General features: G+C 34.5%; 1 protein-coding gene across 3 annotated transcripts; it reads right to left on the reverse strand.

Moving 5' to 3' along the window:
* Positions 1-7,926: 7,926 nt before the first annotated feature.
* On the reverse strand, positions 7,927-21,483 carry LOC132740216 (uncharacterized). Of its 3 annotated transcripts, none has more exons than XM_060728092.1 (7): positions 21,370-21,483; positions 14,645-14,774; positions 13,403-13,567; positions 11,910-12,029; positions 10,751-10,883; positions 9,922-10,130; positions 7,927-9,680 (listed from the first exon to the last, which is right to left on the reverse strand). In XM_060728092.1, the coding sequence occupies exons 2-7, from the start codon at positions 14,756-14,758 to the stop codon at positions 9,420-9,422; spliced, it is 1,002 nt and encodes a 333-aa protein (XP_060584075.1). In that variant the 5' UTR covers positions 14,759-14,774; positions 21,370-21,483; the 3' UTR covers positions 7,927-9,419. The 3 variants fall into 3 exon arrangements, with proteins under 3 accessions (XP_060584075.1, XP_060584069.1, XP_060584062.1); XM_060728086.1 differs by having other exon boundaries at positions 14,645-14,771; positions 21,205-21,455; XM_060728079.1 differs by having other exon boundaries at positions 21,205-21,454.
* Positions 21,484-23,893: the final 2,410 nt, after the last annotated feature.

Raw genomic sequence — 23,893 nt, forward strand, 5'->3', positions numbered from 1 at the left:
TATATATCTACCGTGGCCGAGGGGTTTGCACGCTCCCTTATGAATCGAGAGGTCTGGAGTTCAAATCCCAGTTGAGGCAACTCATTTTTTTTTATTTTTTTAAGTCAAAAAAACATTGAATTGACTATCAGTGTTGCAATTAGTCGTACCGTTGAAACACTGGAAAGCATTGGTGGCACTTTACAAAAACAAATTGGTTTATAATCTCACAACCTTCACCTTGCTGACATTCTGAGACCCAAAACAAATTCAGCGCCATCTGTGCTTTGATTGATAAAAGGGATGGATTTGGTTCTCAACCACGGACCAGGTGTGAGATCAACATTTCTCTTTGAGGATGTCTTTCTCACAAAATGCATCAACAAAAAACATTTGGATATACATGTATATTTGTTATATTATTTGACATAACTGAGCAAACCGCTTGTTAATGCTAAGGGGGAACTATATCTTAATATATATTTTATATTATACCTGTTCATAATCTGACTAGATAGGCTTTACTACATGTAAGTATTAAATAATACCCAATTGATCTGTTGATCGATATTCGTAACTATTCGGTGTATTGATTTAGGTTTATGACAGAATTGTTTTACTTTCATAACTGTTTATATTTATCTCAATATTTCTTTGGGAACATTACTGAATCAATATACTATGAAATTGCCAAATGTTGACTGCCTACTGCTTACTGTCAACTGCTTACTGTCAACTGCTTACTGTCAACTGCTTACGGCTTACTACATATTATTCACTGCTTATAGCATTAAAATAAAAATGGACGACCTATTACAACTATATTGGTCAAAAAATTATTCAGTTGCCGAAATAGTTGCCGTTCTGGAGGTCAAACACAATATTGTGCAATAGTATATAGGCCACTTCCAACAGCCTTGTTGTTGGGTAAACCCTTTAGCGATGTGGTTGAGGTGTCCGCCTACGGACCAAGAGGTCTGTTGTTCAAAACCCGGTTGGACCCTTGGTATTTTTCTGCCTCCTAATTTACTTTAATGGTGTCAGAAGTGTTTGACGGACTCATGCGGTAAGCAGGGAGTGTCATTCAGGAGAGCTGGCTAGCTCTGAAAAGTAAAGAGGGGAGGAGTGTAGTGGTTGTAGGTATATAGGCCACTTCCATCAGCCTTGCTGTTAGATTAACCTTTAACGACGTGGTTGAGGTGTCCGTCTACGGACCAAGAGGTCTCTGGTTCAAAACCCGGTTGGACCCTTTGTATTTTTCTGCCTCCTAATTTACTTTAATGGTGTCAGAAGTGTTTGATGGACTCATGCGGTAAAGCAGGGAGTGTCATTCAGGAGAGCTGGCTAGCTCTGAAAAGTAAAGAGGGAGAAGTGTAGTGGTTGTAGGTATATAGGCCACTTCCATCAGCCTTGCTGTTAGATTAACCCTTTAACGACGTGGCTGAGGTAAAAAAAGTAAAAGTAATTGCATTTTATAGTCTAAGTTTCATGCTTACGCACGTTCACCGACTTTACAGCTATTACCCCTGGTCGTCGGGCTACTGGTATCTATCAACGGAATTATACCACCCTCGCAGGTACACATTTACACCTGGGTGAAGTGAAGCAATCGCAGGTAAATTTCTTGCTCAAGGAAATTAGCAGTGCCCCTGTTGGGGTTCGAACCCGGGACCTCTCGATCCCCAAGCGCGCGTCCTACCACTGGACTACTGCTCCTGTCCGTCTACGGACCAAGAGGTCTGTGGTTCAAAACCCGGTTGGACCCTTTGTATTTTTCTGCCTCCTAATTTACTTTAATAGTTTACTGGTACATATATATTCTTAGAACAACATTTAAAGGAATTCACTGATAAATTAATAAATGCATGGTCTATAACATGGAATTCCATAAACGACAGCCAACTGTTGACTGCTTATACTGTCTACTTCTGACTAACTACTGCCTACTGTTAACTGCCTACTGCTTACTGTCAACTGCTTACTGTCAATTGCATCCTGTCAACTGCTTACTCCCCCACTAGAAAACAACAACAACAACAACAATTAGATAAATAAATAAATACAAAAATGAATAAAAATAAATAAATACAGAGGTATTCTTTTATCCGTTTACATATAGAGGTTATAGGCTGACCCATGAAAAAAAATAGAGAAACTAAAAATCAAGCCAAAAAGAAATTGTTTTATCATATACTTATAAGTGAAATATTGAGAAATACTGATGAAATAAAATGCATATTTTCAATTTTAGTATTTTCACTGTAAAAAGCTATTTTTCACTGCAGTGAAATATATTTTCCGTATTTTCACTGCTGTCTTGCCGGACTACTTTCTTCTAAATTCAGACAATACACATAATTTAAGGAGAATTCTTTCAAATTGTAATGTCAAAAAAAAGAAAGAAAAAAAGAAGAGAAATCTATATGATAAACAGACAATTCAAGTTTTTTTTCTATAAATACAGGATTTATTATCATCTTGTGGTATGGAAATTATCATATTTCATTCATGGCTACCGCCACTCATAAAATAATTATTGTCTTGCCACTAGATAAAAATAAATCCTGTATTTATAGAAAACACTTGAATATCCTCCATGAATTATGTCATAATATGTTCAAAAGCAACCAGACATAAAATCGTATGTATTAGATATCTAGATGTATAATAATAATGATAATTCAATAAGCATGAACCGAATGTTCATTTTTTCTTGTGTGCGACAAATTAAGAATAATTCAAATATCGATTGAATTATACATCCAATTTGTCGTTAGATAAATCATCAAAGGGTGATAATAAGACAACAGCTTAATACATGTAAATGTGAACATAATATTACCATTCATAAACGCATTCGTTTTCTGATGAAAACGTGACTTAAAAAACCCTGTTTCGATAAAGGGAGGCTACGCAAACTTAGAGCTGAAAACGAGGCGACAGTAAGAAAACGTCACAAACGTATCCATGTAACAGTGAAAATGAGGCTAAAGAAAAAAGGCGTCCCAAACGCAACCGTGAAACGACGAAAACGAGGCAACAATAAGAAAACGTCACAAACGTAACCATGTCAGTTTTAAAACGAGGCTACAATTATATCAAAACGTCAAAAACGTGAGCATGTTTCAAGTACAATAAAAACGAGGCTACAATATAAAAACGTCACAAACGTATATATGTAACATTGAAAATGAAACTACGGGAAGAAAATGTTACAAACGTAACTATGTTACGATAATAACAAGAAAACAACAAGAAAACTTCACAAACGGCATGTTACAATGCAAACGACACTACAATGACAAAACGTAACAAATGTACTAGAATCTATTAGACTTTAACAAAACGCGTAACAAACATATCTTTGTAACGATGAAAACGAAACTTATAAGAAAAATATAATCTATTCCATTCGCTTTAGTATAGTTGGCTCAGAAAGTAGTCCCAAAACCGCACTGACGTACTCGTATGTTAACATTTTGGAAATAAATAATTTTGCGATTTATCTCGCCAGAATAAGACAACTGCCTCCAAACTGACAGAGGTCCAAACATAATGTTTCTACCACATATTAAAATTATATTAAAATCACTTTCAAGTTTTTTGTTTGCATCTGCGTGATGACATCATCTGCATACTTGGACATGACAAAAGTTCCAATAAAAATGATGATAAAATTTATCATATCTTTACAACGTCCTTCTATTTGTGCATTTTATCTATGGTCTTATATTTAAAGTCAAAGTATTAAAGAAATGTTACGTTTTGACAAGATTCTTGTCATTCAGCATATTGCAGATGTGATATATGTGAGGAACGAACAACTCTGCTTCGAAATAATTTAGAAACATCAAAAATGAAACCATGGTGAAGTTAAAATGAGACTACGATACATTAAGTTAACAAATGTATCAGTGTTACGAGGAAAAAGAGGATAAAACATATAAGGGAGAATATGAGACAATAATTTAATGTCATAAACGTGTTCGTGTTCATGTAAATCAGGAAATAGAGTAACCATTCACAAACGTGTCCTTGTTTCGATCAAAACGAGAATATACATGTAATTAGAAAATGTCGCAAACGTAACCATATTGCAATACAAACGAGGCCACGTAAAGGAAACATGACAAACGTAACTAGTATAACGAGGCTACAGTAAAGAAACGTCACAAACGAATCCATGTAATAGTGAAAACGTGCTTTACAGGGAGAAAACGTCATAAACGTTACCATGTTACGATGAGAACGAGGCTACAGAAGGTAAACGTCACAAACGTAACCATAACGAGGCTACAGTAAAGAAATGTCACAAACGTAACCATATAACAATGAAAACGAGGTTACAGTCAAGAAACGTCACAAACGTAACCATGTAACAATGAAAACGAGGCTACAGTAAAGAAACGTCACAAACGTAACCATGTAACAATGAAAACGAGGCTACAATAAAGAAACGTCACAAACGTAACCATGTAACAATGAAAACGAGGCTACAGTAAAGAAATGTCATAAAACGTAACCATGTAACAATGTAAACGAGGCTACAGTAACGAACGTCACAAACGTAACCATGTAACAATGAAAAAGAGGCTACAGTAAGGAAACGTCACAAACGTATCCGCGTTACAGTGAAAACGAAGCAACAGTAAGGAAACGTCACAAACGTATCCGCGTTACAGGGAAAACGAGGCTACAGTAAGGAAACGTCACAAACGTATCCGCGTTACAGTGAAAACGAAGCAACAGTAAGGAAACGTCACAAACGTATCCGCGTTACAGTGAAAACGAGGCTACAGTAAGGAAACGTCACAAACGTATCCGCGTTACAGTGAAAACAAGGCAACAGTAAGGAAACGTCACAAACATATCCGCGTTACAGTGTAAACGAATCAACAGTAAGGAAACGTTACAAACATATCCGCGTTACAGTTAAACGCAGGAAAAGAGACTATAGTAACCCTATCATAATGAAAACGAGGCTACAATAAGGTATTGTGACACTGAAAACCAGGCTGCAATAAGGAAAACTTAACAAAAGTATTTCATGTAATGGTAAAACAAGGCAAATGTATTATTATAAAAATGAAAATGATACTTCATTATGAAAACGCCACAAACGAAACCATGTTGAAGTAAAAATGAGACTACGATACATTAAGTTAACAAATGTATCAGTGTTACGAGGAAAAAGAGGATAAAACATATAAGGGAGAATATGAGACAATAATTTAATGTCATAAACGTGTTCGTGTTCATGTAAATCAGGAAATAGAGTAACCATTCACAAACGTGTCCTTGTTTCGATCAAAACGAGAATATACATGTAATTAGAAAATGTCACAAACGTAACCATATTGCAATACAAACGAGGCCACGTAAAGGAAACATGACAAACGTAACTAGTATAACGAGGCTACAGTAAAGAAACGTCACAAACGAATCCATGTAATAGTGAAAACGTGCTTTACAGGGAGAAAACGTCATAAACGTTACCATGTTACGATGAGAACGAGGCTACAGAAGGTAAACGTCACAAACGTAACCATAACGAGGCTACAGTAAAGAAACGTCACAAACGTAACCATATAACAATGAAAACGAGGTTACAGTCAAGAAACGTCACAAACGTAACCATGTAACAATGAAAACGAGGCTACAGTAAAGAAACGTCACAAACGTAACCATGTAACAATGAAAACGAGGCTACAATAAAGAAACGTCACAAACGTAACCATGTAACAATGAAAACGAGGCTACAGTAAAGAAATGTCATAAAACGTAACCATGTAACAATGTAAACGAGGCTACAGTAACGAACGTCACAAACGTAACCATGTAACAATGAAAAAGAGGCTACAGTAAGGAAACGTCACAAACGTATCCGCGTTACAGTGAAAACGAGGCAACAGTAAGGAAACGTCACAAACGTATCCGCGTTACAGGGAAAACGAGGCTACAGTAAGAAAACGTCACAAACGTATCCGCGTTACAGTGAAAACGAAGCAACAGTAAGGAAACGTCACAAACGTATCCGCGTTACAGTGAAAACGAGGCTACAGTAAGGAAACGTCACAAACGTATCCGCGTTACAGTGAAAACAAGGCAACAGTAAGGAAACGTCACAAACATATCCGCGTTACAGTGTAAACGAATCAACAGTAAGGAAACGTTACAAACATATCCGCTTTACAGTTAAACGCAGGAAAAGAGACTATAGTAACCCTATCATAATGAAAACGAGGCTACAATAAGGTATTGTGACACTGAAAACCAGGCTGCAATAAGGAAAACTTTACAAAAGTATTTCATGTAATGGTAAAACAAGGCAAATGTATTATTATAAAAATGAAAATGATACTTCATTATGAAAACGCCACAAACGAAACCATGTTGAAGTAAAAATGGAGCTACAATATCAAACCATTACAAAAGTATCCATGTAACGGAGAAAAAACGAGGCTTAAACAAAGCGCAGTATAATATGAGAAATTGGACACAGTACTTCGGATATCAAAATATTGTTGTATCCCCTGTCGTAAAACGGAGAGAGAACACACTGATGTTTCACATTTTATTACTCAATACAAAAGTATATATCTGCTATGGACAAATACCAAATTCGAATTACCTAGACTGGGCTATTCGACCACTATATATAATGACAGCTATTAACATAAAATGTTAAGATATAGTTCCCCCTTAGCATTAACAAGCGGTTTGCTCAGTTATGTCAAATAATATAACAAATATACATGTATATCCAAATGTTTTTGTTGATGCATTTTGTGAGAAAGACTTCCTCAAAGAGAAAGTTTGATCTCACACCTGGTCCGTGGTTGAGAACCAAATCCATCCCTTTAATCAAAAACTGTTTCTATGGCCATACAAGGTTTTTGCCAAATACCGCGAAATACAACTTTTGTTTGCTTACTAGGATATGTTTTCATGTGTAAATGGTATAAACTTTAAATGTTTTAACACTTACTTTTTGTTTCAGTTCGATCTGTTACTTTCCTACCAAGTGCGACATTTAGCGTCAAGGGGTTGCGACATTTAGCGGCAATCGATTTTTGTGCGACATATAGCGGCAACGTTGCGACATTTAGCGGTAGGCGATTGCGACATATAGCGTTGATTGCGACATATAGCGTCAGCGTTGCGACATTTAGCGTTAGTTGCGACATATAGCGGCGTTGCGACATATAGCGTTGCTACAACAGTAACTAATTGTCTTCTCGTGTGAGTTGTTTGTGTTGATTTCTGTTGTTTTTTTGTTATTAATGAAAGTTACAGTCTTTTACCCCCAGCACCAGCTTACCCATATTACAACATATATATTTAAAACAGTTGTGATTTAGAATAACTATATAAGCTAATCATCCGTAGATTTTATTTTATCCATACGGAGTTGGTCATGGAACCTTCGTGCATTTCCTTAAAAACTAATTATTGTTTCATGTACCTGAAGAGTGCCCTTAACGAACAAACCAATGAGTGGAACTAAACAAATACTGAGAATATTTCTAATATTTACAATCTTTATTAGTTTTTACTTTACAGTTTGATAATAGAAATAAAATATAAAGGTTTCAGTACAGTTTAGAATCATAAAATTTAAATCTTTACACTTATACAAATGTACACTTTATAATTTACATGTATACAATAGATCTACATATTAAATATACTTTTAACGTGGATCATATAAAAAAATCACACAAAAAGACCTGAGAGATAAAATATTTAACAAAGACAGACAAATACTTGTTATTACTTTTGCATAAAATATTAACTGATTGTTCATGTGCCAATATAACGATTTTAAGTATCACTTCTATAAATAAATTATCAAAATTTTCAGCAAAATTAATGTGAAAAGACTTAATTGTTTACAATGTCTTCTTTGTCAAATGACTCAGAGTTAAAGCAAACATTACTTTACAATGATGTTCTTTCTTTTTATTTTCTAAATAAAGCTTTTTATAAACAATTTCATTGCTAACAACCGTTTTTACACAACAGTTTTTGTAAATTTATTTCAAGAAAAAAATATTCTAAAATAGCATGAAAGAACTCGGTCAGAGAAAAAATAAGAGAGAACAAAGTCAAATTATGTGGAAATTTAGTGACTTATTATTATACTATAGATCCAGTAAACATTCGGTAGAGAATCTACCGGAAACACCGGTCATGACTATTGCATGCCGGTATTGCTAATTTTTCGGTCATTTCCGTCAAATAATTATACATGTAATCGGCAATGACAATAAGACACTAAAACCCATCACAACCCAAAAATAACATAGGACAGGTGATAAAATGCAAAGGAACATTACACAGTAATATAAAAGGATGTTTACAATACAGGTATATACAGTACTACATTTGACATGCATTAACTCAGGTACGTATATTAACATACGTACCTGATTAACTTTAAAGGCACATAATGCCTCAGAAATGAATAATTTGTTCCTTCTTTAAAGGGGCAAATATGAGATATTTAAAAAATGATTTTAGAGCATGTTAGAAGATTCACAAGCGAAGAAATTAGCACTGGATGTGAAATCATTTCTAAGAAAACTAGAAAAATGTAAACAAAGTAGCATTTGACTTCTATACAAAATACTAAATCACTATAACTGTACTTATCACAAAAAAAAACGACAAAAACAAAAGATGGTTCAGGTAATTGGACACTGAAGTACTTTATGGAAACTTGAAAATGAAAAGCAAATTAGCAATAAAGATATAGAAGCATTTCTGAGTCAATCTAGGCCTTTAAAATAAATGTTTATCTCTAAAAATATATTTTTTTCACAGGTTGTGAAAAAGGTGGTAATTAAAAGGTTAATTACTTTATATATATGCATGTATATATACTATAATCATTTCATAAACCTTTCAGCATATCTGTGCAGTCTGACGAGGTTACTACATGATGTTTTGTAGATCAATGTTTTTGTAGTCTAATATAGAAATATCTAGCACTTTGAATGAACAGTTTCCAATTAAATGCAGGGCAAAGCCATGACTCAATTCATCAGATTAAGGTTTATCTGAAGCTGCAGCCTGTCAAAGTAACTGGGCAATAAGTACAGGATGGTAAGCATCACATGATATTTTGGGTCCACATCTTTGCTCAGGTAGCATTTAGATTTGCATATATCCAATTCATTTGCGGGTCTGTTTTCTTACAAAGGGTGCTTTCTGTTGACCAAAATGTGTAGCTTTTTTTAAAGACTTAAACTAACAAGACTGTGAAAAGTTGTCTGGTAAAACATATACTCGTATACATGTATCTAAACAGGAAAGTGTAAAAATTATTTGGACGAAATATGTTGAATACAGTACCGAATTTGGGTTACAAACAGAAAAGATTGATATATAAGAAGTGAAATTGCGGTACTACTGTGTTGAATTCATTATAATTAATTTCAAAGATTTCCGGCTATACGTTGTTGGAAGTCAACAGTCAGATGTACATTGTCCAATCCTCTCAGCGTTCGAAGATAGTCGAAACTGTTCATTTGTTCTTGTGAGGTTATTTTTAGACTCTCATACAGTTTTTTCAGTCCAGTTCCTCGTGCAATCTCAATAGCGCTCGTGTATTCGGATTCAGAGACGACTTTTAATTTCCTGGCTTCAGATGAGGCGAACTCTCTTATTTCCTTAGCCTGATTTTTTATTTCTGCAACCTGGAAATAAAAAAAGTCATAGATATTTACATATTAAACTCGGATTGACGCTGTCATTATTATATTATTTCCTAAATCGAACAAAATAATGGCATCGTATCTGTAGGATAAATAAATGAGACAAGATCTTTATCATTTTATTTATTTTACGTGTGATTTGTTATATTATCAACCTGCAACACATATCCCATAAACGACAATGCAAAATAATCCGAATAACCCGTTTAAATTCCGTAGTTACCTTTCCAGCCGTTTCTTTCCGTATCACAGTAGCATTTTGGAAGTGCTGCTCTCGTAGATTTTTCTCGACCAGGAGAAGGTTTTCCATGAATCTTTCACTAACAGTACTCGGAATGACAATATCAGTTAATTGGAAGAATTTCACATCTACGTTCAGACCTTTCTGGCTGTCCTTGCATTTGGAAGGAGATATACACCCTTCTGCGCATGCTAGTGATAAATACAAGAATGAAATATGACAATGACCGAGTTAAGAATGAAAATATAAACAAATTACGTATTATCTATTCCACACTTTTAAGTGACAATATTACATGGTACATTGTATGCAAAAACCTGATGATAAGTCCAAATTTGAAACTCAGCAGCTTAGCATCGCCTTATGGGCATATACACTGACCTTAATAACTACGCCAATAAGTTTGTATAAAAGAGATGAAATGCTTGTATCATTAAATAAAAGCCTCAAAAGCACTATATATATCACAAATATCTTTGATCCCGGCATTAGGGGCGTCCGTGGCCGGGTATTTGAGATTGTTTCCTTCAAACCACTTGGCCCTCATATGCTGTGGATTCGAATCCCACCAAGGACTTCCAAATGGATTCTTTTGTAAAAGGAACCTATCAAGCTTGCTTACGAAATGTCGGTGTTCCACTAAAGTGTTTGCTCGTGCCTGAAATGCACGTAGGACAACTGTGGTTTTTCAGTAAAACTGGAAAGTCAACTTAATGGTTGGTGCGACATAAAAGCCAACACAAAAACGTCCTGGCATCATTCGAGCATGCAAGAATATATTAATATAATGGACATGTTGCGCTATAATTACCTTGAAGGTAGGCATCGCAATTTGGTCTACAACATTGTCCCCCTAGTCTTTCTCGAACAGCCTTGTAAATTACAGCCTCGATTTCCCGACGTTTTGTTTTCAACTCTGTTGTATTATAAACTGGGAGAGCACCCTTAAAAATGAAATAAATGTTCAGTTCAACGGATTAAATACTATAAATAGAAACATTATATCTGAAAAGATAAAGAAGTAAACAAGTAGCATTATTCAGGGCAAGTAATTTTGGAAAAAAACACATTAGGGGAGATAACTTTTAAAAGAGTAAAGGAATGGAAATATAAAAAGAAAGTCAAAAGAATTACTATTTTAAACGCTATGGGAGATAACCATTTAAATACGTCAAGGATGATAACTACTGAAATACGTCATGGGAAATTATAATAGAAATATGCCAGGAACGTTAAATATGAAAATAGACCGAGGAAAGTACTTAAGTCTAATTTTGTCTATGTTTGTTTGTTTGTTTGTTTGTTTGTTTTGGGTTTTACGTCACACCGACACAGTATAGGTCATATCGCGACGTTCCAGCTTTACTGGTGGAGGAAGACCTCAGGTGCCCTTCCGTGCATTATTTCAGACACGAACGGGCACCTGAGTAGAACCACCGACGTTCCGTAAGCTAGCTGGATAGCTTCCTCACATGAAAGAATCCAAAGTCCCTGTCGGGATTCGAACCCACAGCGGTGAGGGGCAAGTGGTTTGTTTTGTCTATGTAAGTCACGCTTACTAAGAAATATTATCAAAGAACATTTAACAATAAAATCTATCGAGAATACATGCTGTATACAAGAAATGTAAATGTTGCAATATATTTATTGTATAATAATTTATGCCATATTACTATCATTATTTAACTAAAGGCTGAATATTGGGTGGCTGATCACTTAAAATTCATAAAGTTTATTTCAGCTCTAATGAAATAAGTTAATATAGTTACATCTAATTGTAAAATTCAGTAAATGTTCGCCTTGTTACATTTTTTTGCTGCATCATGTACTTGGATTTGAACCGTAGGTGTAACCACCCTAAGTATATAAATTCGTATTACACTTTCTGTGATATGGAAAATCAATCATGATATACGTTAAACAATGATATACTTATAAGAAGTTTTGTAAATTGTTAGATAATGGCATACTTTAATGGCATCCACAGCACTCGAGCGCATAACATCTTCGTAGTATATGTCGTATGCCTTGTGGAGTAGTGGTAATTCGTCCTTCCGTATAAAGTACTGAGCATGCGCAGTGACTGATACCTAGATAATTGCAATGTAAAAAATAAAAAAAATAGAAATCATTCGACCGTGTAATTTTTTATACCAATTCCCAATTTAACTCGATCAAAAAAATAGTGACTTTCATCGGAATCTTTCAACAAAAAATACTAAAACCCCCGAGGGTAAATATTTGGGGAACATGTAGATTGAAAAGTGCATTTATTGCATCAATAAGTTAAGAGGGGTTCGGTGGACTAGTAGTTCAGGTGTCTTTCTCTTGACATACGGATTGTCGGTTCCAGTCCTACAAGGGTCACGGTCATTATTCACCATACCATACTTGTACTGGTAGTTCCGGGAAGTTTGAATCGCTGGGTATCCTATACATTACAAATCTTTACAAGTATTTTCCCTTTTTATGTTTTGTTAATTCCAACACACGTTAACCTTTGAGTTGAATACAATATTGTAAATTCTGATACCATATTTCCCAATAGTTTACTTAATTCATAGAGAATGTCAAAGTAACCAAGTTCACAGTTTCTTTTACAACAGAGTATATTACACTAAAATGTTTAGTAAAAGTGGGTCATCGAAACCGCCAAAAATGCAACATAAATGTACTTGCATGACCCGTTCTTATAACCAATATTTTCTATATGAGCCACGTCACGACAAAACCAACATAGTGCGTTTGCGACCAGCATGGATCCAAACCAGCCTGCGCATCGGCGCAGTCTGATCAGGATACTTGTTATAGAGTTGGTAAGCGAACAGCATGGATCCTGATCAGACTGTGCGGATGCGCAGGCTGGTCTGGATCCATGCTGGTCGCAAACCCACTATGTTGGTTTTGTCGTGACGCGGCTCATATATTTGGTTTAATATTTTGTCGATGATTCCATATTCGGGTGATGCGAAATTTCAACGTGACCATTGATATAGGGCACTGGGTCTTTTTGCACTCGCCGCTGATTTAGAAAAAATTGAAAAATTGTTGGATTAGAAGTTGGTCACTTGCGGATTAATGGTTAGATATCCGGGAAAGTCTTTAAGGTGGAGCGACTACCGAGATATGACCAGTATTGTTGAGAGCGGCGTAAAAAAAAGACAAAATAGACTAAGCAACTCGTGGCCATGACATAGTATCTTGTGCGCAACACTTAATCCTCTCGTGCACAACACGTACTCTAAGTAGTATCTTGTGCGCACGAGATAAAACATACACATGTCCCCTTTGTGCCACCGTAATAATTAGACTATATTTTTAGACTTTAAGGCAGGATAGAATCTCCGAAGGCTTAGGGAATCTATATACTGAACTTAATGACAAAAAGTGACCAATCTACAATGTTGAAGATGAATATAAAGAACTAGATTAAACAAAGAGTAACTCTTCAAAAACTACATACCTCGAGCTTATCACGGGTGAATACTCGAATGTAATTAAGATCTAAGAACTGGGCGTCCGCTGGAAACGTCTTAAATTCGTAGTCCGGCCCAAGAAAATGCTTCCCGCCAGAATAGACTTTTTCTGTATCTACCCACCCCGTACTTTTCTGCCGCCTAAATCCATACTTAAAAAGAGAATTTTAAAGTTTTTTACATCTGTATCAATGAAACCGGATACCCTGTAAACTGACTTTCGTAGCCTATCTTTTGTCAAGGCAGATTTGATTTATCAAAACTAGGCCAATTCATGACACGGACAATAATTCGAAATAACAATGATGTTTTCCAACCTTATTATTTGTGTGAATCCTGACCATTTACGACTGATTTTTAAAACAAGAACGTGTTTGTTAAACACAAATAACCCCGGCCCAGATTCTTGTCAGTAATATTTTTTTTCAAAAATGATACCCTTCAATCTGTTATGGAAGGAAAGATTGTTAAAAGATTTTGTTAACACAGTCATTCGGAAGTTGGTATGTCATTGATAAAGTTGAAAAATATTTAACTTAAAAAACAGAAGTTATTCAAATACCCGGTAGATATAACAGCAAGACTCTGACCTTAAACCAAGTGATCCTTAACTCAAACCAAAGTTACACGACTACTCTAGGTATGTTTCTACCAAATATAAAAGACACTGGTCAAAAAAATAAAGGCAGTGTAAAGATTGTAAGCACAGTAGACATTGACCTTGATTCTCAAAGGTAGTAGAAATTTAAAACATATCCAACTTGCCAGAAAGGTTAATCTTACAATTTAAATCTTATTTTAAATGTGATAAAAGAGGAAAAAACGTGGGAAAATGGAATGCACAGTCATATAACTTAGCAATACAGTATTATGAATTTTGTGTTGATAAGTATGAGTGTTCCATAAGTAGAACTTAAGATATATCCATTTTGCCGTTTAGACACAGACGTACGGGCGGACGGTTCAATAACTATATAAAAATACTAATAGTTGATAGTGTTTAAGGTTTAATTACAGCTGTTGTTTTACCACTAAGGTTCAATCTCATAGATGTTGGTTTAATCGTTGATATTGTTTTAATTTGATATTGTTTTACCGCAAAGGTATACTTAAAACCATCTCAAAATATGTCTTTCAGCTTTCAGATAAGTCTAGTTAGATGCATTATTCTTACTTCGTGATATTCTAGAGTTACAAAATAACGTTACTTTGGTAAAACAAATACTTACTTCGTGATATTCTAGAGTTACAAAACTCATTGGTAAAACAATGACCAAGACAAGAGCTATAGCACCCACTATACCGCCAACTATCATAAACAGACATCTATTGTCGTCCGGCATTATTGATCTTCACCTGCTTTTATTATGAAAAGAAATACCATATATTAGAAATGGTAACTATTGTATTGCAGGTGGGGTAAAATTACATAGAAAATATCAATCTCCTACGCAGTGATCTCCCCTTACAGGATTAGTTCTCTGCCATCTTAAGATTTTTGACGATATGAATTTTTTCAATTTTGATATTTTTTTAAAAAGTAAACACAGTTTTGCTAATGTTTCAAGACCGTTAGGTGATAGATGTGAACTAAAATAAAAAAAATAATTTTGGAAACATAAATATTATGAAAATAATTTTTTAAAATTTTAATATCGCACCGTTTATTTCCAAAACAAAGGCCCCTCTCGAAAGAGAAATCATTCAAGTGATTATTAATTTTTTCAACGATTTCATTGGCGTATACGCCATTTTTACACAATCATGTGATAAGACCATCATCACGTGATTTGTGTGAAGGCAGTGGTTACTGGCCGTAGCGTAACCGGTGCGCGGAGTTTGAGAAAATATTTTCTTGCATATCAGACTGGCGTTTCCGTGAGTTTTACCCATGCCGGAAATTTCATCTGGCATGGGGGGTTCCAGATGAGTCGCGTGCTGTACAATGGCACGCTTAGGATGACGTCATTTTACCGTTATGAATGAAGTTGTAATTCATACGCTGTTGTAAGAAAGTAGTTACGGTTGTAATGATATAAATTTTCATTGAAAATAAAGATAAAGAATTTAAAATATAATCGAATATGGTAGAATATGCAAGAAAAAACATCTGACATATGTTTGCGGTTCGGATCCCTCGGTCACCCGCCCATGGGCGGTAAGTCGGCAAGCCTCGTTACCGCCCAATGGGCGGGTCACCTCGGGACGGATATTCCGATCCTAACAGCAAAATATGACAGATGTTATTAAACTGTCTTACTGTTGAGCGGGGTAAAATAATATATAAATTGTTATTGTCATACTGCAGGGTGGGATAAAATTACATAGAAATTGTAACTGTCATATTGCAGGGCTGGGTAAAATAACATACAGATTCACGCCCGGCAAACTGTCGCTCCACTTCAAAAGTGTGGTGTACGGTATAACGAGCGAACGGCATTTCCGAGATAGAGCGGAAGGCCGATTTAAACGGCTAATTGTAAGTATTGTTTATGTTTTTGTCTTGTTATTCATTTAAGTTGTATTTTTTCGAAAAACGGAAAATGTAGTTCCATGTGGGATTGATTTAGGCTTCGAATTATCCAATCTGTTACAAAAAGAAAATTATATTAAGCCCGGGAGAACTTTTCTCCCTGACGAAGCGAACGACGATTTGTAGAGTATTGAACTTCCCAACCATAAAAATGCCATACCCTTCAGATTTCTTGAAAAAGTGTATTAGTAAAATGTCAACACGTAATAAGAACTTGTCCTTCGTGCAACATAAATTACTCCCGAAGGATTTCTTAAATTTGTAAATTGATATTTTTCGAAAGTAGTGGAACCAAAGGGCAAGAGATCGAGCAAAAGGTTCGATGTTGAGCGCAAGGCGATATTAATTTGACGTATTAGGAGGAGCGTAGTCTATGATTTTTATATATAAAAGCTATAGAAGTTAAAATAGACATGATCAAGTGTTGAGACCGTGATATATATTTACCTTTTAAAGACAACTAATAAAGTGTGATATCCTTTTAACAACTACAGCTGTATAGCGTAATAAATGTAATCGCGAAGGTGTCACATATGGCTGCCGAATAGATTCAATTGTTTAAAGTCCAAATTTGGATGAGACCAGACCATTGAATCATACACATGTATGCATGGCGTAATACAGGATGCCACTTGTTCGAGGTCAATTATGATTTTTTTTGGGCACGGTTATGTACATTTAAAAACGTGTGTCCGTGCAAATTCGACAAAATCGAATATTTTCAGTTCTACAGCGAACAAATGTTTACGAGCAGGTACGTGTAATGCGATTCTTCACGCCAAAATGTTATGTTTTTCGAAAAGTTAGATATTCAGGGTGCAGAACAGAAACAAACTTATGCAATGCAAGAGACACATTAAATTAAATGGATCACTACTACCGAATTCAGTTCTCATTAATACTAAGCTCTAACGTACATAATCAGAGCAAACACAAATAAGCCACGTTTTCATGAATGTGTAAGGTGGGGAATCGCTGTGAAAATTGTTGACAAATTGTCAGTCGTTATAAGGATATAACACGTGTTTCAGTTATGTTTCAAGATACTTCCTCCCTTATTTAGCATTGTTGTTTAGTTTATTATTTTCCTCTCAAAGTGTAAATAGAAATTTATTTCCCTATCAATTATTGATAATTTTAGTCCGTACACCACTGAGCTCTGCCTTTTTTATTACGTTCGTTTTCTTCATAGATTCTCTTTGAATAAACAAACAAAATTTTACAGATTTTTTTTTAATTTAATTTTTTTAAAACCAAGATTTGTACTGCAGTGTTTGATTATAAAAGTAAACATTTCTATTGACACTTTACAACATGTTAGTTAGAGCTATTAATTACAGAAAGTCATTGTGAACTGAGATCGGTAGTAGTTTAATTTAATGTGTCCCTTGCATTGCATAATTTTGTTTCTGACCTGCATCCTGAATATCTAACTTCTCGAAAAACATAACATTTTGGCGTGAAGAATCGCGTTACACGTACCTGCTCGTAAACATTTGTTCGCGGTAGAACTGATAATATTCGATTTTGTCGAATTTGCACGAACACACGTTTTTAAATGTGCATAACCATGTCAAAAATCATGATTGTATCATAGTTTGGGGACCTTTCTGTTGAAAATGTGTCAGAGTTAATTCGTATACATATACATGCACAGTGCGTTAACTGGAGTGCAGGTATTAGTTACCTGCACTCCAGAGCATGCCCATTGATTGGCTCTTTTTTGCTGGGGTTTACATATTGTGACGGCAGAGAAAGGGAAAGCGTCAGAAATATCATATTCAGATGTTCGTTCATTGGTTATTTTTGCCGGGGTTTCATATTGTGACAACAGAGATCGTGTTTTCATGTTTGACTATGATACAAAAGAGAAAGAGCATCAAAACACTCGGCAATCTGATTAATACTCGGGGGCTACGCCCCCCTCGTACAAATCAGATAGCCTCGTGTTTCGATGCTCTTTCTATTACTTGACCTCGAATAAGTGGCATCCTGTTTTATGCCATGCATACATGTGTATTATTCAATAGTCGGGCCTCATCCAAATTTGGAACATAAATAATGGAATCTACATAGCACAGCTATCGGTGACACCTTCGCGATTATATTAGTTGTCTTTAAAAGGTAAATATATATCTCGGTCTCAACACTTGATCATGTCTATTTTAACTTCTATAGCTTTTATATATTATAAATCATAGACTACGCTCCTCCTAATACGTCAAATTAATATCGCCTTGCGCTCAACATCGAACCTTTTGCTCACTCTCTTGCCCTTTGGCTCCACTACTTTCGTAAAGTATCGATTTACAAATTTAAGAAATCCTTCGGGAGTAATTTATTTTGCACGAAGGACAAGTTCTTATTACGGGTTGATATTTTACTAATACACTTTTTCAAGAAATCTGAAGGGTATGGCATTTTATGGTTGGGAAGTGTAATACTCTACAAATCGTCGTTCGCTTCGTCAGGGAGAAAAGTTCTCCCGGATTTAATATAATTTTCTTTTTGTAACATATTAGATAATTGAATGCCTAAATCAATCCTACACGGAACTACATTTTCCGTTTTTTTCGAAAAAATACAACTTAAATGAATAACAAGACAAAAACATAAACAATATTTACAATTAGCCGTTTAAATCGACGCTCGTTTTACCGTACACCACAATTTTGAAGTGGAGCGACAGTGTGCCGGGCGTGAGATTGTAACTGTCATACTGCTGGGCGGGGTAAATTACATAGAATTTGTAAATTTTATATTGCTGGACGGAGTAAACTAACATAGAAATCGTAACTTTTATATTGCGGGGCTGGATAAAAAATTACAGAGAGATTGTAACTGTCATTTTGCAGAAAAAGGTTAAAATTCTATAGAAACTGCTAATACCGTATTGAATAGTGGGGTAAATTGTACCTGACATTTTGCGGACGGGGAAAGTTATACAGATATTGAACACGCGACGGGGTAACATTACATAATGTTAATGCCATATTGCGGAGAGGGGTAATATTTCAAAGAAATAATTATTGTCAAATAAGTAAATAAATATCTTTGATTACAGCATACGTACTTAGTGTGAACGATTTCAAACCACTTAAAACCACTTAAAACGGTGCTTTGAGGAGTGAGAAATGTGCATATTTACATTATTGCTCACAAACAGACTCAGTTAAAGCGAGTCTGCACTTTTCATAATTTGAGCAGCGTCACGACAAAACCAAAATAATGGGTTTGCGACCAGCATGGATCCAGACCAGCCTGCGCATTCGCGCACATGCTGTTCGCTATCAGTTTCTCTACTTGTTATAGGGTTTGTAAGCGAACAGCATGGATCCTGATCAGACTTCGCGGATGCGCAGGCTGGTCTGCATCCATGCTGGTCGCAAACCCATTATGTTGGTTTTGTTGTGACGCGGCTCATTTTTTTTAATTGTTTCCATTGCTTAAGAGTGAGAGAGAGCAAGATAGGAACTTATACGCAAACAGATATAGTCGAGATAAAATCCTTTAAACTGTCACTGTTTGAACAGTGTTTAGTTTCTGTCAACAAGCTAAAAGCATTATTGTTTGTCAATTCATTTATACATCATAGAACAAACGTATTTATGAACATATTATTGCATTTTTGTAAAAATGTCCATCTGACGAGAAATCTATCTGACATTATGATATGTAAATGTTAAACGCGAGAAAATGACACTGTAATTAGTGTAATGGGAAAATATCATGTAAAAATTAGCATTCATTGTTGATATGACTGAAAACGAGAATTTCTCGTGTGGATCATATATTTCTCAGGAAAACATGCAATGAACGCTAGCTAGATATAAGACGTAATCAATACAAGTGCTCTACGTCATCTAATTAGTGAGTTAATTAGAACAATATGATAAAACATTGACCAGGTCACCAGGTAATATTGAACGTCTCCATTTTTAGAATTTTAAAATTTTTACCCAAAAATGAAAAATTTTTTATTACATTATTTTTGAAAGTTAAGATTTTAAATTTTAAAATCAATTTTTTTTAAAGGGAATTGTTTTTTCAAGATATGTTTTTTTCTTTTTTTTGTACTTTTTAAAAAAAAATTATTCATTGACCATTTCTGAAATTTGGTACAGCTTTAAGGGGGATTCTTTTTGTTTTAAAATTTTTGGGGACAAATTTTTTCTCGTAATGCGACCCTTTTTTGTTTTAAAATTTTCCCAAAAATTTTCTTTTTCATTATTAAACCCCACGTTTTTTTCCCTTATTTTAAAAAAAAAAATTAAACGTTTCAGAGGCATAAATTTTTTGGGCCCTTTTAACTTTTTTAAACGATTAAAAACTTTTTAGCCCCGAATTTTTTTCAAAAGTTTTGGGAAAGTTAATGATACATGTATATAACTTAGTTGTTAGATTAATAGTTGCCTTTGACAGTGTCAACATAGTACTCCGTGTTTAAACCTTTTATAGAAGAAAACTATATTTGTTGTTGTATGTAAAAATGCAGTTTATAAAGATTTTTTTGATTAGTAGATCATGTGAAAAGAGAGATTACAAACATGTGCTTTCAAGACAGTATTATACTATACTTAAGTTATTACCTTAAATATACTCACACAAACAAAAAGAAAATGACTATGGGCAAAGTGAATAACTGTTTAAGTTTACAGATTTGTACTGTTTTGTTACTGCTTTTTATTGCCTTTGGACTTTTGTACACATCTTTCATACGTTATACAGTGATGGTCTCGAGACAACCGTCGGATATTCAGCCAGATTTATAAAAAGTTAAACAATGTCAACATGCAGCAAAATAAACAACATTATAGCACAAATTTGATTGTATATTTTGTATATTTCTTTTTTTATATATCAGAAAAATTACTTTGCAATCAATGTATCGTATGTACGATTACCCTATACGAAGATACTGTATCTTATAGAATTGTACCGTCTTGAACATGTTGAATAATTGATAATAATCAATATTGTATGCAAAATAAATATATGTAGCTCTGGTTCGATATTCTCAACTTTATAGCAGTTGTAGTTTAGAGTCAATTGCATACACTCCATTTATAGATCAGGTTGTATGTATTTACATGGTTACCACGACAAAATATAATTATGATATTGGTCGTGGGCTTCAAATATGCTTTATTGTTCATAATTGTCACATTTTGTAAATGGCATGGTGCATTTGTTTGTTTGTGTATGCCGAATTGCCACTTTTATCTGGATTTATATGTTAATTTAAAAGTTTCTTACCTGTTGCTGAAATCGTAAAGAAAATTAGTTTTATCCCTATAGGCCTAAGTCCAACTTCTGTGTGAGTGTATTTCGTTTTATCCGATATTCATTTTGAAATCATTTATGTATTTCGCAAGATATCATAAATAGAAATTATGTAGAATAACCTGGTTAAATATCTACCCTGTTTAACATTCCGATATTCATTCAAGCAATCGATAATGTATATTTACATAGTACACAGAACACGGATTAAAAGTGTTTATAAACCGTGAAGGCTGTCCGAAGTGTACACTCGACTTCACGGTGTAGGTGGTGGTACACAGATGACCGAGTTATTCCGATAATCCGTTACGTGACACAGCCGTTTACATATAGCGATTGTTCTAGGCAGGTAGAACTTATTATAGAAAAAGATTACCAAGATATCTTTATAGACATAAATTTCTATGATATATTGTGCAGCAATCGATTGCAGGAAAGCGTAATTGTTTTACCCGTTACCAACTGATCTACTTGCAACCAGTTAACGGGTGTGTTCATAATTTAAGTCAATATTTACAAAATAAATCGATGCAACGGTTTAAAATTACTGCATGATAAACATTACAAATAAGTCAGATAAGTCAGTACTATGATGCTGAAGAACATTGAGTATGAATAAGAACACATTTAAGAGGCAACTTTTAATAAATTGAAAGGGAAAAGATAACGTAGAGTAAAGTACCCATATTTCGACACCTTACGATAAATTTTCGTTACAATTTAACATTTTTATGTTTATCCTTATTTCGACACCGCACTTTACAGTATCCGACATTTTCGCGCCCTTTTCAAACACTACTTCTTACGTAGCATATAAGGTTTTCCATGTAATGATAGTATAAGCTTTGTCCGTTGAGGGTCCGGTATTTCGACATGGTGATCCTAAATTCGACACCCTAATTAAGGTTTAAGAAATACATTAAAAGTTCAAATAATATACAAATAAAATGAATTCCAACGCTAATAATAACACTTTACGAGCCAAACATGATTATGACAGAATATTGTAATAAAAACACGATCAGTTCATCTCTTGAATTAGTAAAAATATCCACGACTTGTGTAGATACATTTTTGTATGTCTTACACACATAATTTGATTATAGAGAAAAAGGTTAATTATTAATCTTTGAAGCGGGGATTTCCAATTACATTGCGTCAGCAGCTAGTGCACATTATGTAATACGGACAGGCTTTATAGCGGAAACATTTCCTGTTTTTTTAGATTAGTTCTTAGTTTAAATCATCAGTTTTCTCTGAAACATAATCGGTAGAGTTCATACTCACCATTGATTATATCTCTAATGGCCCAAAGTCAAAGCAAGTCTGTCACTTTACTAAGGGAGCCGGTGTAGCTTGTAGCCTACCGGTTTTATAAATAACCGATACCGGCAAATGTTTCTTTTCTATGTAAATAGTCTCCTAACAGTATTTTTTTTCCATACATAATGATCTTAGACTTGTAATCTTTACTTTATAACAGATAAGCGGATAACATGTATAATACTGTAACAGTCAGCACGCATTGTTTGGATTCAAACTAGTTGGTGCATTTTCGCTTATCAGTCAGGATGCCAAATATCATTGCTGTTTTTATCTTCTTTGATATTACGGTGTATTACACCACTTTGAACCATATATAGAAATAGTGTTGATCAACTTGGATGGCGAACATCTGCCATATTTCTTTTCATTAGCTTCACTTGACATGTGTACACAATTAGGCATCAATATGTAATTTAAACTGTAAAACACTAATATACCTATTGCTGAAGTTCATTTAAACCAAAAGCATTGTATACCAACAGCATCACGAAACATTACCATTACATATTACTAATGAAATGTATTTTTCTACATGAGAATTTATTAGCGGCATCTAATCTACCTCAATAACAAACATCGTTAACGGAGTAACATTTATATACTCTAATTAATACTTATTCGTCCACAGCCAAATACAATAATGTACGTGCATGGAATGCCATATTTGGTCAGTTTGATTTAAGTTAGTTCTAAATTGGATTGATTCAGTCACATGTGTCGAAATAACGAACATACTTTTTAATTTGGTTCCTAAGTTCGACACTCATGCCTTGGCTGGAAATATAACTCCTAGACATGCTGTTGAAGGTCCAGTTTGAAGAACAACTTCAATAAGTGTGTTTAAAAAGTTAACAATAGCACAACTTGACAAAAAATAAATAGTAGTTTTACTGTTACATAGGTCGACCTCTTACAGGTTTCCCTAAGAAGCGACTTTTTAATGTTCGAATTTTCGAGCCACACTCTTGTACTAACCAATGTCAGCGAAATCGGTGCATATGTGGTCTGAATTTTATTCATGACGTCATCAAATGAATGATGAATGTAAATACCGATCAAAATATCAGTTAAAACGCATAATTCTGGGATTTCATGATGTTTGTAAAAAAAGGTGTCGAATTAATGGGTATGTCGAATTAAGGTGCTATTGCTCTACCATGATTTGACATGTCTACCCAAATTTTTTGTAAACTTCAAATATTTAGCTTTACATTGATATAACATTTATCCATGGACCTTTTTTGCACAAAAACGGTCCCCAGGGACTGTACTAGATTTAATAAGATATTATTATAATTTAATAAGATATTAGAAACAGGCAAATTTCCTGACATGT

The sequence above is a fragment of the Ruditapes philippinarum genome, unplaced genomic scaffold (assembly GCF_026571515.1).
Source record: "Ruditapes philippinarum isolate M1 unplaced genomic scaffold, ASM2657151v2 ctg4395_1_1_1_1, whole genome shotgun sequence".
Taxonomy (NCBI): Eukaryota; Metazoa; Mollusca; class Bivalvia; order Venerida; family Veneridae; genus Ruditapes; species Ruditapes philippinarum.

Coding starts and splice junctions, on each gene's coding strand:
- LOC132740216 (XM_060728092.1), bottom strand. CDS start 14,758: ATGCCGGACGACAATAGATGTCTGTTTATGATAGTTGGCGGTATAGTG. Junction 13,568..14,644: donor TAACTCTAGAATATCACGAA/GTAAGTATTTGT, acceptor TCTCTTTTTAAG/TATGGATTTAGGCGGCAGAA. Junction 10,884..11,909: donor GTGCTGTGGATGCCATTAAA/GTATGCCATTAT, acceptor TTCATTTTTAAG/GGTGCTCTCCCAGTTTATAA.